The sequence below is a fragment of the Chaetura pelagica genome, unplaced genomic scaffold (genome assembly GCF_000747805.2).
Source record: "Chaetura pelagica isolate M959 unplaced genomic scaffold, ChaPel_1.0 scaffold116, whole genome shotgun sequence".
Lineage (NCBI taxonomy): Eukaryota > Metazoa > Chordata > Aves > Apodiformes > Apodidae > Chaetura > Chaetura pelagica.
Genome location: NW_009953655.1, coordinates 3,773,236 through 3,792,434, shown reverse-complemented (window position 1 = coordinate 3,792,434; position 19,199 = coordinate 3,773,236). Strand labels below are relative to the sequence as shown.

The window sequence follows — 19,199 nt, the reverse complement described above, 5'->3', positions numbered from 1 at the left end:
CCACAAAACCGTTGAGTGAAGCCTCAGAGAAGCTACAACCTTGTGCACTCCCCATCCTGTCACTGCAGCCCGACTGAAGCCCCAGCACAGGGGCTGGTGTGTCTGGTTTTGGCAGCAGGAACAACTCCACATGGTGGCTCTAAGGAGGCATTTCTATAGACTTGTCACAAGATCTCCACAAATACTCCATGGACCTGGACCTGGTAACAGCTGTTATCAACTGCCTTGGAACACAGGGATCAAAACCAAAAGCGAGACACCTACTGCAGGTTTCCTCAGCCTGACTGGTACTTCAGCACAGGTGGACTGTTTTTAGTATACAACTGACTTTTGGGAGATGTTTTATATTTCTAATACTATGTGATGGTTTTTGATGACCAAGCACTGTTCTTCTTGCATTACAAATAAACGATTACACTGTACACTTGTCTAGCCAGTTAATCAGCGTGAGGATGTTACACCCATCCAAACCAAACAAGCCCACATGTGGGCCAGAAACTCCACCCAGGTGCCAAAAGCCTCCTGGAGAGAGCCAACCCCTAGTGCTGGCTGCCAGGCAGGGCTGCTGCAGGTGGGAAGGACCACATTCCACCTCTGGCTCTGCCTTACAGTAGTCCATTTGAGTATTTTCTGAGAATACATTAAAGCAATAACTAATTAACACAGTACTCAGTAAAAGACAGTGGACCTAATTCAATGCAACAGGCTACAGCTATAGAATAAAACTGTGTAAGCTTTGATGTGATGGTTTTTGATGACCAAGCACTGTTCTTCTTGCATTACAAATAAACGATTACACTGTACACTTGTCTAGCCAGTTAATCAGCGTGAGGATGTTACACCCATCCAAACCAAACAAGCCCACATGTGGGCCAGAAACTCCACCCAGGTGCCAAAAGCCTCCTGGAGAGAGCCAACCCCTAGTGCTGGCTGCCAGGCAGGGCTGCTGCAGGTGGGAAGGACCACATTCCACCTCTGGCTCTGCCTTACAGTAGTCCATTTGAGTATTTTCTGAGAATACATTAAAGCAATAACTAATTAACACAGTACTCAGTAAAAGACAGTGGACCTAATTCAATGCAACAGGCTACAGCTATAGAATAAAACTGTGTAAGCTTTGAAAGCAGAGCAGGAAAATGCCTTTTTTTTTTTTTTTTTTAGAGTTTTTATTTGTGAGTAGAACTTAATGATACAAGAAAGAAAGAAAAATACAGGACTTTATTCTGCCCCAAAGTGTGTAACCATACCATACATGACTACATTTCATATTGTAATACAAAGAGTTAAAAGAACAAACTACAAAATTAGAAATTAGGAGTCATTGCATATGTGGTCAAGATAAATGGAGGGACTCCATTAAAGAACTGAAACATATAGCAATTAGTCATTTAATTATGACCCTGCAATAAAACACAATTTAGCAAAATAAGTATTGTTTGCTTCCTAGTGTGCAGAGGACATACAAGGTTAAAGTACAAGCTGAAAGCCATTCGTGCCATGCAGTCCTGCCTGAAGGTGTGCAGCGCTCTGCGGCTGCCTGTCCCACCCTGCCTCTACCCCTCTGCAACAGGTGACCTCACATCTCTCCTGGCAACACTTACCACCTCCAAACCTCTCTCCTCATCCCAAGCCTCACAGCTCTCCTTCTGTCAGCTGCTTCCCAATACCAGCCCAAGATGTCAACACCTCCCAGCCTAACACAGGCCCTGCTCATCTCTCACTGCGCCCGACTGCTCAGCCCACCTCTCCCTTGCTGCTTTCTGCTGCATCAATGTAAGGCATTAGTTTTCTGCTCTTCTACCAATTGCAATGTTTAATATTGTCCTAAAAGGTTTCATCCATGTTCTGTGTTGTTACAGACACCTACTGTGACTCAGTGTGTTTCCCTCTCCTGCACAGGGGTTGTCAGCGTTTCCTGCTGTTGACACTGGAAACACCAATTCCAGAACCCAGACAGGGTTTCCAGCCTTCCCAGCTTTTGCCTGGGGTAACGACACAGTTTCTGGAGAATTCCTGCAAGCTTCACCTATCTGATCTTCAACTACTGGTACGATTAGTGACAGACAGAAGCATGGCAGTAACTGGGAAATAGTGAACTCAGTGGTGAAAGTGATTTTCTTTACCATGCGACATATTAAACAAACACAGCAAACTGTGGAAATACACCTGAAAGGTTACATGGGAGTGCTGAACTTCACTGCTGGCAACAACAACAAAAAATACTAAAGAAACGCCAGCTTTTGTAAGTGAAAAAAAGTAATATTAAGAAGGTTACCATATTCAGTGTAATGCATTTACATTTTTATCACAGGAAGAAGCAAACACAGAGGCTGCCATTAGGGTTTGTATGCAACAGGTGTGCGTGTGCACCCAAGGGATTTTTAAGAGGGTGCAAAAACCCTATGCAAACACCCAAACTGCCCGTGCTTCACACCACCAGCTGGAAAACCTGTGAAATACTTTTAATACAGTTACTTTTTAACGTTTTCTACCAGCCCAATTACCAACTGACTGATCCACAGGGAGGGGAGATGGAAAGGCAAGTTTCCCTTCAACTGTATTCACTAGAAAAAAAGACTGGGCTCTTTCAACACACAACATGAGCAGAACACACCACAGTTATTTCAGTTCTAGACATCAAAAATGATTTCAAGTGCCAGTTATAAAGTAAAACAAAGTGAAAAACACCTTCAATTTGTTACAACAGTCAGAGGGGAGAAAGAGAGGAAGGAATGGATAGCCTCAAAGCTTGACCAAAACATGACCGGTAACCACAAGCTTGTAGAAGTTTACCTGTCAGTTCAAGAACACATCCCCCTTGAAATCACCACTGCAAAAGCATCCTCTCTAAAAGCCAATTATTTAAGAAAATTTAGTTGTGACTTGAAACAGAATATGGAAAAAGAACACTTCTGTTGGTAAGCAATGTGTGGTTTATTTTTCACGGTGATTTTTTCTGTATTCTTTCGTAAAGCAGTTGCAGGCTTTAAATAATAGTGATTCAATGCCTTCCATGTGGAAGTGATTGGCATTTGATTACAAAGTAGGGATCAGATCTGTGGTAGCTGCTGAAAACACCAGATTAGCACCTTTTTGGACATTAGTTTCTGGTTATAACTTTAAACAATTAAGCCATAACTTGAGGGGCTGGTTGGATTACTTGCTGCATTCGTTTACGTAATAAGACAAAACACTCAGTACGATCTGGTACATTCTAGTGGTTACTGAATTTTAAAATATGACAGTGTTTCTGCAGTGTGTTTGGCCTTTAGGAGTCACTCTTCTTTTTGCTCTTCTTCAGGAAGGAAGGAGTGCGAAACTTCTTTTTCTTTTTTGATGGGGACTTGCCTGGAGATTCATCACTACCTGCATCAGCTGCCGTCCCCTCCTCAGCTGTTGGTGTTACTGGCTCTTCAGCAGGTTGAGACTGGGGTTCCTTATTTTCCACTGCAGGTGATTGCGTTTGGCTTTTGGGAACAACTTCATCACATCTCCCTTCCTCCTTCCCTAAGGGAGGGAAGCCGAGTGCTTCTGAAGGCTCATCAGGGGTGAGATCTGGGAGGGTTTGCTTGAAAGTTGCAGCGTCACTGTCATCTCTGTACGTCTGGTCCTGCCGTGTCTCTAGTGGGCGGACAGACAACGACACAGTTAGTTTACAAAAGTGTCCCTGGAATGGAGGAAGCCAAGCAAGGTGATGCTGAGAGCTCTCTAGAAAAAAATTAATAGATTTACTTTGCATAAAAGCCTTTGTAATAGGACTGTTCTCCTTCAGCTTTTGAGCACAGACACCAGATATGCAATAGTTCTGTTTGTTTTTAAGCTTCTTAGCTCAGGCCAGATAAAGCTGAATTCCATCGCGTGGGTGAGATCCAGCAAGAAAGCAACTGTTGAGACTTCTCTCATGTTTTATTCATAACATTTGCAAGCAACATGAGAGAGGTCAGTACAGTAAGCAGGAACTAAACCTACAGTTTTCATTGGCATTGAAGAGAGTGTCATCAAATTCTGTATCTTGATTCTTTTTTCTTTTGGTGGGATATATGCAAATCCGTTGATTTCTAAACGGTTGGCTTGCCAATTTTTAATCACAATGCTTGGATTTTCCTAACATTCTTCCATGAGATCTAACAGATGTTGCTTCAGAACATGATTTCCTATCACAAAGGCTTCACTTCTTTTGCGAGATAAGCATATATGTTATGGATTCCCAGAAGTAAAATCCATGTAGTTTATCAACTTAAATGAGCTCAGCAGGTTAAGCAATACAGCTTGCTTTGTTTTTTAAATGCATGTAATAATTAACAAAACTCACCCTTGTATAATGGAACATCAAAAAACTAGTGATAACTTTCTGTCAAAAGGTAAACTTTACCAGTGCTCCCTCCATGGTAACATTTTCCTCTTTCACCACTATGCTTTAGAGATGTTCATTTTAAAGCTCCTCTTCGTGCATATAGATTTACCAACGAGCACTTTTGAAAGTTGCCTGCAAAGTTCATCACTGCTCTGTAGCCAAAAGTATCTCATTAGATGTCTCAGATACATCATCACTGATGTTACATAAGGAGGAATTTAGAACAAAATCCAGGCCATACTCATTGTAAGGCACAGAAGAAAGGCAACTATTTTTCCCCCTTTTAAATCTTCTACATTTTTATTTGCAAAGACTGAAGATCTTCACAAGCATTTACAGAAGATACCCGATACTTTCCCATTTTTCCTATGGAAATGATGAGTGTTGTTCTTAATTCTGCCAGATGGGATTAATAATCCTCTAATATTTTTAGAGGATTTATGTTCTGCAAATGCCCTCTTATATAAGGGCATGTAGTGATCAGACAAAGGACAATGGCTTTAAACTAGAAGAGGGGAGATCTAGGTTAGATATGAGGAATAAATTCTTCACTATGACGGTGGTGAGACACCGGCACAGGTTGCCCTGGGAAATTGTGGAAGTCCCTGGAAGCTTTCAAAGCCTGGTTGGATGGGGCTCTGAGCAACCTGATCTAGTGGGATGTGTCCCTGCCCATGGCAAGGAGGTTGGAACTAGATGATCCTTAAGGTGCCTTCCAACCCAAACCATGGTTCCATGAATACTTACCTACTAGAAAACCCAGCATATTTTGCATTGAGCACTATGAACTTCTATTAGGTTAAACAGTCAAAACACACTAGCATTCAGTGTCAAACACTCAGAATGCACAAGTTAGCAGTTTAAAAGTTATAGTGCAAGCAGGATTTAAAACAGAGTAGAAAAGAGAAAGAAACTGTACATTATAAGCTGTCTCCTGAAGCTGTAGTTTAACCCTTATGTGCATGAGACACACATTTATGAGAAGTATCATCTACAACTCTTCACCACTACACTGGATTCCATCCTGCTTTCAAGGAATCAACTGAAAGTATTGCTGGTCTCTCTTCCCTGTTATCTAGTGATAGGACTCATGGGAGTGATTCAAAGCTGTGATAGGGGCGGTCTGGACTGGACATTAGGAGGCATTTCTTTACTAAGAGGGTGGTTAAACCGTGGAACAGGCTTCCCAGAGAGGTGGTTGAGCCCTAAGCTCATCAGTGTTTAAGAGACATGTGGACAATGCCCTGAACATTAACAATGCCCTTAACATGCTTTAACTGTTGGTCATCCCTGAAGTGCTCAGGCAGCTGGGACTAGATGACCACTGTAGGTCCCTTCTCTATGCATTAACTGGCCCAATTTATGTGACAGGCACCATACTAGATCGTCAGTCAGTTTTATTTTATCTTTTTAAAATAAAGTTTTAAAGTTTTTTAAAAAGGATGAGAGATTCTTAAAATGAAAGAATAGGAAGCTCCAGGCATTCAAACATCATTTGCCAGTTGGCCTAAGCATTGGATCAATATGAACAGTTCTATAACTCATTAATCCAGGGCTGCTGTCCTTCCCACTTTGTCAAATTACCATCATCTTTACTGAACAATACACATGCCAGAATCAAGCAAACATCCATGTAGGTAGCTTGCTAAGGGCAACATCTTATAGAATCACAGAATAGAATAACAGAATCATTCAGGTTGGAAAAGACCTCTAAGGTCATCAAGTCCAATCATCAACCCAACACCACCACACCTCCTAGACCATCTCCCAAAGTGCCACATAGACACATATTTTTAACACCTCCAGGGACAGTCCACCACTCCCAGGGCAGCCTGTTCCAATCCTTGACCACTCTTTCACTAAAGAAACTTTTCCTACTGAACACAGTACTTGAGGTGTGGCCGCACCAGTGCCAAGTACAGGGGCAGAATGTGGGAGATTTACAAATTCCACATTCGATAAAGCAAGCACACACCTTGCTGTTCTACTGGATGGATTTCAGTAACCTGACTAGGAAGGTTTAAAAATGTAACTTGCTGCAAAACCTACTTATGGTTGAAGAACTCAACATTTCTTCAGTTTTTTAGAATAACTGTGCCTACCTCCATGCTCTCCTTTTACACATACTGTGACATAAAAGTCTGAACAGTAACTAAGACTGCTCTGTGTTTACAGTTCACATTATTTATGAAAATAAAAGTTTATGGCTTTTTTTCAACACAAAGATGTGGACAAACATACAAACTAGGTTATAACTGAGTTAACACAAAACACTTTTCTGACTTCCAGCTGCACTTCAATAGAAACAATACAAGGAAAATAAAGTTAAGTGTTTGTATACATGAAACATTGTCACTCAACAGAACTTCTGCCAACCAAAGTTGTCATGGCATAAACTTCCAGTTACTCTCTAAAAGAAGCTTTGTATGTTTGTCCTGGAAAACTTATGCAACTAGAAGTTAGCAGAACATAGTTCTCAGCTTAAAAGAATTTTTAGGTTGTAGAACTTTATTGGTAACATCACTGTTGTCTACAACACAGTTTGACTTCTGTACCTGTGACAAACACGCTGACTTCTGGATATAACAGGACATACAAACAGAAGGGGCCAAACATCCTTTTTACTTTAAAGTATAATCTGAGGTAGCCCTGCAGATCTAGCTGAAACAGCTGTAGAAGTTGCTGCTATTTCTTGGTTGGAATTGGAATTTCACTACAGCTGACATATATAACACAGGAGTAGTTCCATATCCACTTCTGTACAGAAGTCTGCTGAGTAAGTTTACATCAATGTCAGTGGTAACACTTCTGCACTGGAATAGATTAGGAACTTCCAGGTCCAAGTGGTGTGGGTAGCAGCAAACTCCCTGACCTGTTTCAGCTGTATCTGGACAGACAACTTCAGACTATTCATTTTTAAACCAAGGAATCAGACACACAGATATGGAAACACATGATGTAACTTCGACAGTCACTTCCAAAGGGGGAGTGCATTTTAACATAATATCTGCAACTACCTAGCATTTAATGAAATCAAGAACTAAAGAAATCAGTGTCTCAACTGAAAAAGACTGCTTTAAAATCAAAAAAAGCAAACCCAACAAAAAAAACCCATAGTAAACAAAGATGCCAGAGTGAAGCAAAGCACATAAGCAGGTCAGAGTATGGAATGATACTTACTATGGCAACAGGTACTCTTTAGCATATCCATCTCCTGTTTGTAACGCAGCCACAAGAAGAAAAAAGCACAAGTAGAGAATCTATGCATTCATCACAGCCATTGTGTTAAGTCAGAAGAATGGTTGCAACCATTCTTATAGAAAACAGAATGAGGTGAAGTAGTGAATGGAAGACTAACAGACAAGTGATATAATCAATGTACAAGGTAAAGGAAACAAGACAAAAAAATTAGATTACACCTGTTCAAAGTTATCTTTTTTTTGAGGAAATGGGAGACTTTAGCAGCCCTGCTCTCATTTTAGTTAAAAATACTACATAAGGTGACCAATGATACTTCGATTCAAATTGAGTTGGAAAAAAGATTTACTGAGGTGTAATCCAAGTACAATAATGTTTAAGAAATGTGCAATCAGTGAAGATTTACCAAAGCATCTAAATTTGTGTCTGGTTCACCATCAGACCTCTTTCATTTCATAAGAGCAGTTCTTTCTCACAGAAAATGTACAAAAGGGTAAATCAGTTGAGAAACACTAAGAGATGGCCAGGCAATTCTGACAAGATGAAAATTTGTCTACATATCAATGCACACTTCTTTATTATTGTAAACAGAACTCCTGTTACACTCATAGTTTGGTGGGATATATTTTAGGTAGTATAAAAATAAGATACAATAAATAGTTTACCTTTATTAGATACTAGTTCATACACTGTCATGCAGTTACTGCCCCCCCTGGCCCCTAGACCAGAACATACCTTCCTCTAGTTTAATGGGCGTACTGGGAGGAGTGCGAGCAGAAGGGTGGTCAGGGGGACTTCTCTCTTTCTGTGGCCTTCCATCCTCTGAGGGCTCTGCAGATGCAAAGAGCAATTAACCAGGCCAACAAAACCTTTCTGCATGTGAGAAAACAAAAGTATCCTTTTTTTGCTCCATATAAAGAGATATGTCTTGTGATAGGTAATCTTATAAATTAACTTTTCTGATTCAAAATTGTGCCAGGGTATTAAATAATACCAAAACAAGCAAAAGAAAATCAAGTAATGGCTTGATATTAACAAAATTGTTGAAGTCACAGTTGACTCTGTGGTGGTTTTTGGTTAGTTTGTTTGTTTTCCTAAGATGGCATGAATGATGTAATTGTTTATGAATTGGTTTATCACATGGTCTGAAGAAAACTTGTGAGGAAAAATCACAAGGAAGATACAAATGAATATGGGGTTAGGGGAGGGATATGGTATCAGACCTACACAAGATAGTGAGTGCTCTTTTGCTGGTTTTGTACTGTTGAAATGCACTAAACAAAATTGCATCCCCAAAGAAAACTGAACAGATAATCAAAGAAATCAAAGAAACATGCAGTAATTAAATTATTCAAAACAGATTTCATGGTGGTTTGTGTATTTGTTATTAGTAAGGAGCATCCCCCTTGTTTCCAGGTTTAAATAGCCCTAAATCCAAAGGAAACCATTAATAGAGTACACCATCTATCAGGAACAGCATTAAAACATTGTTCCATACAGTTCACCTAGACAATTAGAAGTGTAATCAGTCCCACAGATAAGAGTCAGCTGACAGAATCTCCCAACGGTGTAAAGAGGTTGTTCCTTAGATTGCAAACCCAACTGTACCACATCAGTAATACCTGAGGCCTCAGCCAAAAGGTCAGGATTGGACCTCAAGGCTTTGATCACTGCGGTATGAAATTCCTTATGGGAGGACGTCTGCCCATCTGGCTCCTCTTGGTTAAGATGTGTGGCAATTTGCTGTGTGGTCTGACAAGAAACCCACGCAGCAGCAAACTGAGTGTTATCTAAAGATTTAGACAGTGATGATATGTCACGATCCTGTGAAGTCTTCGTATCTGTTCCTTGAAAGGTTTTTGATCTGCCTTTCAAATCCAGAGATTTTTTATCTGACGTATTTTGCTCACTGATGGTCTGATTTCTAAGCAATGTACTCTGTCCCCCAGCTGGTGTCTGTCTCAGTAACACAGTCTCTCCACATTTTGATATCTTATCTAAGAAGGATGTAGCAACGTTACTGAGAGAATAAATGTATGCAGTTACACAGGCATAACAGCAGTCTCCCACCCACACAGTCCAATACTTCACCCACTGAACACACAGAATCTAAAATGGCTCCTACATTGTCTTATACAAAAGCAGAAGCAGGGAACACACACTGAAAAAAAAAAAAAAAAGAAAAAAAAAAAAAGAAAAGAAAAAAAAAAAAAAGAAAAAAAAGGCACTTCTGGTTCCTGCATGATTCAAATTCAAAACCTAGTAACAGATGAGCATTGTAAGTATCATCCCTTGGAAGTATACCTGAGTAACACAGGGAAACAGCTTCCGATGCAGTAATGATCTCTTTCTACAACACAATTTGCTTATAAATCTACAGTGATCCAGAAAGTCTCTTGTGGGGCAGTTCCCAAAGTGTGCCATTTCCAGTTAGCAGCCAAATGTTGTTCTGCATCTTCCCCATTCAACATATTTCTCAAATCCACAATTTTTAGAGAATTAGAAAACTGTGGGCTTGCTGCTAAAAAACAACACTCTTCTCTCATCCCAGACTATCTCTATACCACTAAAGGAAACAGAGCAGAACTATCTGCAATACTTTGCAGTACCTAAGTTGTTTTTTTTAACTTAAGTTTCAAGCTTTCAACTTCCTAGTAGCAGCAGTAAGTGGTGATACTAAACACCCCAGTTTGTGTACTAGGATAATTCTTCAAATAAGATCCACACATTTTACAGAATACTCAATTAGCACTTAGATCGCATTTTATTTCCAATTGTGCTTTTTGAATTTCTAATTCACACTGGAAAATCTAAAATACACAAAAGCTGAGCAAGTTACCCACAGCTTTTGCAGGTAACCCACCTTCCTAACTCACCTTCCAATTAGTAATGAACTTGCTGTGATTATAGTCTATTGCAGAACACACACACAGAAACCAACCTTCTGGTCCCTTCTGCTTCCTTTCTACTTCTTTGCGATATTCTTCCAGCTCCCGATCAGTGAGTTTATTGAAGGGATTTGGTCCTGTTGTGCTCACTATGACTTTTGGCTGATACTCTTTCTCAATTATTGCCTTTGATGCAGTCACCAGTTCTCCCTGACAAAAGAAAATGAAGATACACATCCGCAATTGAGCAGTAACCTGCAGAATACTGAAAAGTACAGAGGCTACAAAGCAACCAGAAACAAAAAGATAATCCAAGAAATATTAATTTGTTTTCTTTTAGATTTAAAAAGAGAATCTATTACGGTTTTTTTTAAAAGAAAAAATTGATCAACAGCAGGTTAATATAAAAGGAGAAAACAGGTCTCATTAATTACTCTTACAGACACATCAGTGTTTCCACCAGGGAATATCCACCGTTAAGCAGTAATCAAACAGCAGCCAAACAGTCCAGCTGAATTACATCTGATGTCAAAGAGCATCAAGTTTCTTTTTCTCCCCACAAAAGAGACAGGATACCAACCCAACTGCATGGCAATCTGGGCACAGAGTATCTGTAGAAGTTCACAGGACTCAGCTCATAACCACATTTTTGTTTGTGGTTTGTTTGTGGTTAGTTTTTGTTTTTTTGTAATAAGGGAAAAAGCCATTTCAAGTAGCTACTACATCCCCTCTAACAGATGGTATAGTAAAAGGCCATCTTGTATGTCTTCTGTGTACACCAGGTTAACGGTTTATTACAAGCAAGTTTCAGTAACTAATGTTAATTGCAATCTTAAAGAAGTTCGTGTATTTATATCTAAAATTTTGTCATACAAGCCAGGTAAGAAGTTACACAAAATAAACATTAGCAGTTCTAAGTACAGTAAGTTCTGATGGACAAAAGCAGCTGCATCACAGATTCTCTAATGTGAAGGTTGTTACTTTTTCTTCTCTAATAATATAGTAGAGACTTAAGCCATTAGTCTTGGATAGGGAAGATGCTTGCCTGGATAAGGGCTATATTTTTCAAATGACTTGTTCAAGCATTAGTGTTTTTTCATTAGGTCTACAGAACTCTGCTGACACTAGTTTGGAAATGACTGATGATCTGTGCCTCATGTCACTGTGATACCTGAATTGTCTTCATCATTGAAAAGAGGTATTTCAATTCCACTACCAAATAAGTATGGGTTATTGATTGGCCCAAGTCATCTGCGTATTCAGATGTTATTTGTATCAATATTTAAAAGAAAGCATTAAACACAGTTCAAAAATAAATAGCACCCACACAAAGAGACAAAACTTTCCACTCCATGTCCACACTTGATGGACAAGCATGAGATCTTACTGTAAAACTTAAGATGAATTAGACAGAATACTATTCTGGATGCTAAGAGCTGCTTTGGACAAGTTGTCAGCACCAAAAAGGTGACAGATAAAAATGTCTAGATGGAATGAGAACAAGAGCAGTCAGATATCTCTGAAAGCCTCATGAGAGATCTCAGGAAATCTGAGCAATCCAGGGAGGTAAGAACAGCTGGTGGTTAGAAATATGCTGCTCTTCAGGAAGGAAACACCAGCCAGAAGTACTGCAGAACATACAGTGTCACAAGAAGTTTCCACTAAGGTCCTGAAGAGAACTGCAGGACAGAAACATCTCTAAAACATCACAGGTCGCCTCCATTTCTCCAAAAAACAAGAGGAACTCTCGTCTCAGATGCAGAATGTCAGTAAAATGTCAAAAGCCTTTCTCAGCTATTTCTGCTAAGCACCAGAGGTTTTAATACCAGAAAACCTCCAATTTGCTATTCAAAGCTTTTCTTGCAAGGATAATGCAAAAAAAGGGTCACAAAACCATCTAACTTTGAACAAATACTGATTGTTTTGTAAAAATCACATAAAACACCCCCAAAACTACAGGTCCCAGTTTTTAACGATGGCAGAAAACTGGTGCCCATGACAATTTTGTTTTTCCCTCTCTCTCTCTGCCCACTCTTCGTAGTTTTATCTGCAACTCAGCAGTAAGTAGCAGGGGCTTGTAAAGCACTGATCTCAGGCAGAGTTGCTAGAGTTTCCTGGGATTACAAAAGTCAACAGAGGAACAAGACATTCAATGCACACTGGAATTCCTGGAACGTTTAAGAATCTTTTAATCTTGTCTGCAAGTTAAATCCACAGTGACTGGGTAGAACAACTTTGACATGAAACAAAATTTTCCTGAACACCTACTCTTGCATAATGATAAATAGCAAGACATGCAGCTTGCAGTAAGATGACAAGGGCACTGGCATCAGGTGTTATCTTCCCCAAGAGAGCACCTGTGTTAACTACTGGGAATACAAGCAGTGCATCCAGCTTATCATCTTTCCCAAAACCAGAGATAAAACACACACCCCAGTCAATGCCAACAGTATCTGTGCCAGCCGTGTAGCTTTAAACTCAAAGAAGTAACATTGCAAAAGATCATTAGCGATGGCAGGAAGCAGATTATGTATTTGAAAAACATTTGTATATTTTTGGACTGTAAAAGAAGAAAAATGACACAAGAGGCCACAAAGGCAAACTTCTGATCTGCTAAAAGCTGTTTCCAGATTAACACATCCAGTTTTGCTCAGTATCAATAATATGGAAGCAGTTCAAAGGCCACTACTGAAAATTTAAGGGGAAAATTAAGGGTAGAGGGACTGATTCTATGGGGGAAAATAAATTATAGCCATATGTAAGTAAGTTCTGCAACATAATTACTCTAAAACATGCACAAAGCAAAGAAGTAGAGATGCATTTCTTTACAGAATAGGCCACAGAGGAGCCTTCCAAGAATTCAAGTAAAAATACACAGCACAGTGTGAATAGAGAGTAACATGGAACAGAAAGAAAACTAGTCTAAAGGACTAAAAAGTCAGTACAGGGCATATTTTACTCTAGTAAATGTGACATGAAAACAGACTGGACTTTGCAGAGTTATTAACCTACCCATGCCACTTGGATATTCCTTATAAATGTTAAGAAAAATTAAACAAAGAAATTGATCAGCAGTTGCTTCCAGTATTAGCGAGCCTGTAGAGGGAATAAATTCCCATATAAAAGACTGGCACCCTGACATGCAAAAAAACTGATGTTTTAGTGATTTCATTGGGATTATGCTAATACTAATATTATCTTGATGAAGATTCTAGTATCATTTTGATGACTATTTGATGTTTCACTGCATATCAACAGCATTTTCTCCACTTTAAGAAATAATGGATATGGAATTCACAAACAGAATACATCTTCACTCCTGAACATACTCTCCCACAAAGCTCCAACAAAGAAAGAGTCATTTATAGCTACTGATACACAACATACCTTCATACTGCACTAGGACCTCACATATCCTTCAAGGAAATTTTAGATTATCAAGTAATTTTGCAACTTCTCCACCAAATCTTGCCTTCAGAGAAGAATTCAAAACTGCTATGAGGTGACCATCAGCTAACAGGCAAGCATTTAATCTTGTTCTCAGGGAGAGGTATGAGCAAAAATGGCACCTTATACATGCCATTCTCAGGGACATTCTCATTTTCTCCCAATCAAATAGTACGTTCATACTAATTGTTTGAAATTAACAATCACTCTTAACACAATCTGGGATTAATGCAGTGCCTTTATAAAACAAAACAAAACAACAACTCTGAAAGTACTGCGTGGAAATTGCCACTAAAACACAGTGCCAGCTGTGGGGCAGAACTGAAAGGCTCTTCATGAAGAACAAGCCACAGAGATTCCATTCTAAAGGGAAAGACACAAAATGGGCGATTCCCCTTTTACTTAAATTCCTGAAAATTCATGATCTTACTTTTTTAAAAAAATAGATGGCAGAATGGTCATTGGTAACAATAACCAACATTCCCTGTCATTCAGCTAAGACAGTAGCAGAAGCTTGGTTAACTGAGTCTCTAACATGAAAAAAATTACAGGATGCACAAGGAGCTTGTGTTGCAACACAGCCAGGATTTCTCAGAACATGGACAAAGCAAGTGACAAGGCAAAATGGAGTATTCACCACTGCAGCCATAGGCACAGAGGACTCAAAGCATTACATGCATATTGTACACAAACAGGATTTTTATCCTCCAAAATAGCGTGCATTAGTATTTGATAGAAATCTCAACTTTAACTGAAAGCATAATGCCTTTTGCTACTGCAATCAGATGGAACTTTGTACTTTAACCATTACTGAGAGTCTAAGAATTTGTCAAGTGAGAAACTTGCAATTATCTGGTACCTAAAATTCTTTTTAGTCCTTGATGTACATGTCCTCTTCAAACTTTCATTCAAAGCTTCATGTGAGCTTTCTATGGCCATTGTAAGACTGCTCATGCCTCTTTCATTCGCCAATACACAACTGATTTTTGGCATCATCTTTCTAGAAAGTTTCTCTGGTCAATCTTCTTTTATTGGTGGTGCTTGGTTCCTTGGGATTTTTGTGTTGTTTTTAATTTTCCCCAGTTTTTTTTTAACGGTTTTGGGGTTTTGTTTGTTTTTGTTTTCCCCAACAAGTAATTATTAAGCATTCAGGTCACAATCCATATTAAGATAATAAATACTATGCAATAGAGGCCTCTACTGCTATAATTAACACTAATACAATCTTACACAATATTTCAGGAGGAAGGCACTTTCATAACAACACAACAAGGAAGCCTACCATTTGGACATCTACCCTAATATGAACCTACTACTAACATTATTAGTATTATTAACTATTATTAACTACCCTAACATTATATTACTAGGCAAAATCATACACCAAGAGACCTTTTGTTGGCTCCTCGCTATCACCAAAAACACACAAGTAAAATATTTGAGTACTTTTATAGAAAGATTATGCCATTATTCAAAAATAACACCTGAAAGGTATCTTGCACATCACTGATGAAAGAAACGGCCAGTGCTGTGATAACCAATGGATATAAAAATAATTTATTGCTTTAAAGGTATTCCTAAGCAGAGAATAGAAGGCATGCACTGCCTGGAAAAATGTGGCTTTGTTTTATTTTTCATCTTAAATCTGGAAACAGTATTTTATTATTTTTCCTTTCAGAATATGGATAAGCCAAATTGTAATCTGCAAAACATCATTATTAAATTCTCATTAAGATACAACTATCTATAATGCAAACTGGCTCATTACACTAGAAAGTGTGATAAATTCATGAGATTTGTAAATTCATGAGATAATGTAATTAAAATATTCTGTTTTTTTATAGGAAAGCTATTCTGATAATGAGATGTTGTGTATGACCTAAACCAAAATTTAAGAATCTTTTAGATAAAATACAGGAGCAGAAGCGACACTGATGCTTATTTACAGACTGTGCTTCCATGTTATATCACCTCTAAGAAACTCCCTCAAAACCTGGGAAAGAAACACAGCTAAGGGCAGGTTGGAAACAATGTGCAAACTGTTCCTGTTTACTCAGTCTCAAAGGACCCGTCACCCCAACCACAGACACATCCCTTGAATTCATTCTGCATTTAAAGTGTATTACGTAAGCACAAGCATGATTACTTGTTTGATTTTGGAATCATGGGGCTTTGCCCAGCAAATCTTGTAGATAACCACAGGAATTTTTATGGAAACAAGACATCCAGCAATATAGGATCAAAAGTTGACAAGTGTTTGTCAGTCTGACATGCTCTGAACATGTGGATATCTTCGGAATTACACTGATGTAACCAGGTTTTAACATCACTCAAAATGGATCTCAAATTACTCTAATTTGACACTAACAGCATGCACAAAGAAAGCCGCTTATACGAAGAACCTAATCAGCACCTTAACATCAAATGTGTTTCTTCACCAGCTTCTACAGACAAAGAAAAAGATCAAAAAACTTACAAGATACTTTATCAGGGTAAAGCAACTGCTTATGTATTTGAGCAGACATAATTTGGAGATCCATCTTTTTTTTTTTTCCTTTTCTAGCCAGATAATTAGCTAACAAAGGGAAGAGATCAGGGTAAGAAGGAGGTAAAAGGAAGGGTGAACAACAGTATTTAGAGCAGTATGACAGGGCAGTACCTTTCTAACAGAGAGAGATTTAGCGGGACTAAAGGCCTGCTCTGTGAGATCGAGCCCTTCAATAGATTCCGTACAGTCTGAGAGGGGAGCATCCTGCAACAGTAAATTGAGTAAACAGAGCAAACCGAGCCCAGGCTTTACAACATCAACCAAAAGCATTATGATGCTTGCTAAAAACATGCAAAGGAAACAGTAACTGGTAGATAAAATTGCAAATGACAATGTGTTGACATGCAGCCGATTTGACACCCAACATGAATAATGCCATGGTCATGGTAAGACTCACTGAACTTTTTTAAGTAGATCAGAAAATACTAACCTGGGGCAGTTAAAGCACTCTGCTCTACAGAGCTTTAAAGTCATTCAGCTATACAGTCTAACTGTATAGCTCTAACTCTTCTTTTACTTTGAGCTATGATTCATAGATGAAGTCTTTTGTTTATCCAGATATCCTGCTTTTAAGGATTATTGAGGTACAATAGCTTTTTTCCACATTGCTCTTAAAATGAAGTATTATGAAGCAATGATAAAACACATCTAACACACGACTCTGCTGCCCCATAGTGAGCCTGCTGTGCCCATTATCAATATTTCAAGATACACAGACTTGGAAAACAAAGAAAAAGTTGTCACAAAGCCCAACTAGTCTTGAACAAGAAACTAACCCATATAAATAAGCCTTCTGCATTTCATGCATTACATTCAGCAAAAAACAAACAAACAAACAAAAAAAATCAAACCAAGAAGCATCCTCCAGACATGCTTGGGCTACACTGCTGAAGCCTCTTAAATTTCTGACCCTGAGCACTCTCGCAAAGACAATGGTGTTACCTCTAAGACTTACCTTATAAACAGTTACTCTCTGCCAATTAAAGAATAATTTTATAGGGATATATTAGGTGAAAGAAGAGGATACCACATATTAACTTCAAGCTAATAGTTTTTAGCATTTTATACTCTCACCTGTACGAGACTCCTGTCCACAACTACCCCAGAAAGAACCTGCGACTGAGGGCCTGCGGTTTTAATATCTTGTAAGTTTTGCTCTCGGATCTGTCAAGGAAAGCAGTAAAATACAGGCACATGAACAACAGAGAAACATCAACCATGGTTTTGTCTTTGGAAAAGTAAACCTGCAGCTACTGCTGAGCGCTAAGTCCCTACTCATCTAATAAAACGGTGCTTATAAACACCACTTGGAAATCTGTGCTCAGGTTCCCACCTGTTTCCTCACATTTCTCAGAATTCAGGTTTTAAGTACCATGGTAAGTACTGTCCTTCGTTTTTTACTACTGGCTCATGGTAAAACTCCACAGATCAGGTAACAAGACAACTCCAGTTTGTGAAGAAGGGAAGCAGAGGTAGTATTTTTATAATTCTATTGTGCATGACCAGTAATTTACAGGTTTCTGCCACTAGTCACTGATACTGAACCACAATATCATCTTCCTACAGAACTTACTGTAAAACACTGCCCACCATTCGGTTTTGCATTTAATCAGGACCATATTCTCAAAAGGGCATATTATTATTTTTCTATGCATAAACTGACACTCTGAAGTATTCAAACACATCCCTTTTGTTGCATCCTAAATACCTCCCAGTTTTTTCCATAGAGAAATGGGAGCAGAAACTGGATCTTTAAATCTAGGTTTTATTGATTTAAATTAGATATCCCACAGGGTAAAGAATTCGTAACAACTGACTCAAAAATTATTTCTGAACTACTCTGGTTCTTGTTCCAAGATTAATGAAGAAAAACAGAGATCCAGAAATCTACTTTACAACTAAACAGGACATTCAATTTATATAAAAATACTTGCGTACAACTATAAGAACACAAACTGTTATTAATACTTGGCATTTCAGAACGTATGAGGATCCTGCATCATCTGCACTTGTTTCTAGTTTACCACCCTCATCAGGAAAGCAAAAAGTTTGAAGTTTTACTTCTCTCCTCTTAGTCACTTCATTCCAGTTTTTAGTAAAACAATATTTGTGTTTCAGACACCAAGAAACTGCCTGTCAATTGTACCAGACTTCTCATTTCAAGTGATTATTATTTTACAGAGCTGAGAAGCACATAGAAAAAGCAAAAGCTCTGTCAACCTGATATAAATTATTTTAGAACAAATCTGTATTCCTGCCAGTACCCTGCACACAGACTTCCCTATAACTCCCATATTCCATTCAGCCATCAGTGAGAAGTACCAAAACAATCAAGAAAAACTTAAGTATTAACAAGATACCAGTGCAGATTTTATACTTTAAAAGAAATAAAGTGAAAAAGCCCCAGTACATCCAATGCTTTCCTGTGGGTAGATTGGAGACAAGAAGATTTGAAATTCAAAGACTGGAAAATTAACAGCTACATAATTTTAAAAATATTTATATGCAGTTTCAAAGGTTAAAAAAAAAATCCACAACAAACACAGCATATTATAACATAATAAATCTAATATGGAGAAGAGATCCACAGATTTCCTTGTTGAGGCCACAATTTCAACTGGTGAAAGCAAAACAGGAAAACAAGTCACTAATGTATAACTGTGATCTCAGGGAACAGAATTATTACCATAAACTCATTGGTGGCTGTTTCACAAGTATCCAGCAACTGGTCTGACAGTAACAAAACGTAAGACAATGAGAGTCT

At 38.6% G+C, this 19,199-nt stretch overlaps 1 protein-coding gene across 5 annotated transcripts in view; it reads right to left on the bottom strand.

The window, feature by feature from the left end:
* Positions 1–2,915: 2,915 nt before the first annotated feature.
* ADD1 (adducin 1 (alpha)) overlaps positions 2,916–19,199 on the bottom strand; it is a 33,110-nt gene continuing 16,826 nt past the window's right edge. For 2 of the 5 annotated variants that reach the window (XM_010000260.1, XM_010000262.1), the window contains exons 11-14: positions 17,510–17,599; positions 10,494–10,650; positions 8,288–8,383; positions 2,916–3,621 (exon numbers count right to left, since the gene is read on the bottom strand). In XM_010000260.1, coding sequence (XP_009998562.1) covers positions 3,269–3,621; positions 8,288–8,383; positions 10,494–10,650; positions 17,510–17,599 — 696 coding nt within the window. In that variant the 3' untranslated portion in view covers positions 2,916–3,268. Of the gene's footprint in view, positions 3,622–7,533; positions 7,569–8,287; positions 8,384–10,493; positions 10,651–16,546; positions 16,640–17,509; positions 17,600–19,199 lie in introns of those variants that run through there. The other 3 variants (XM_010000263.1, XM_010000265.1, XM_010000264.1) reach the window with 2 other exon arrangements.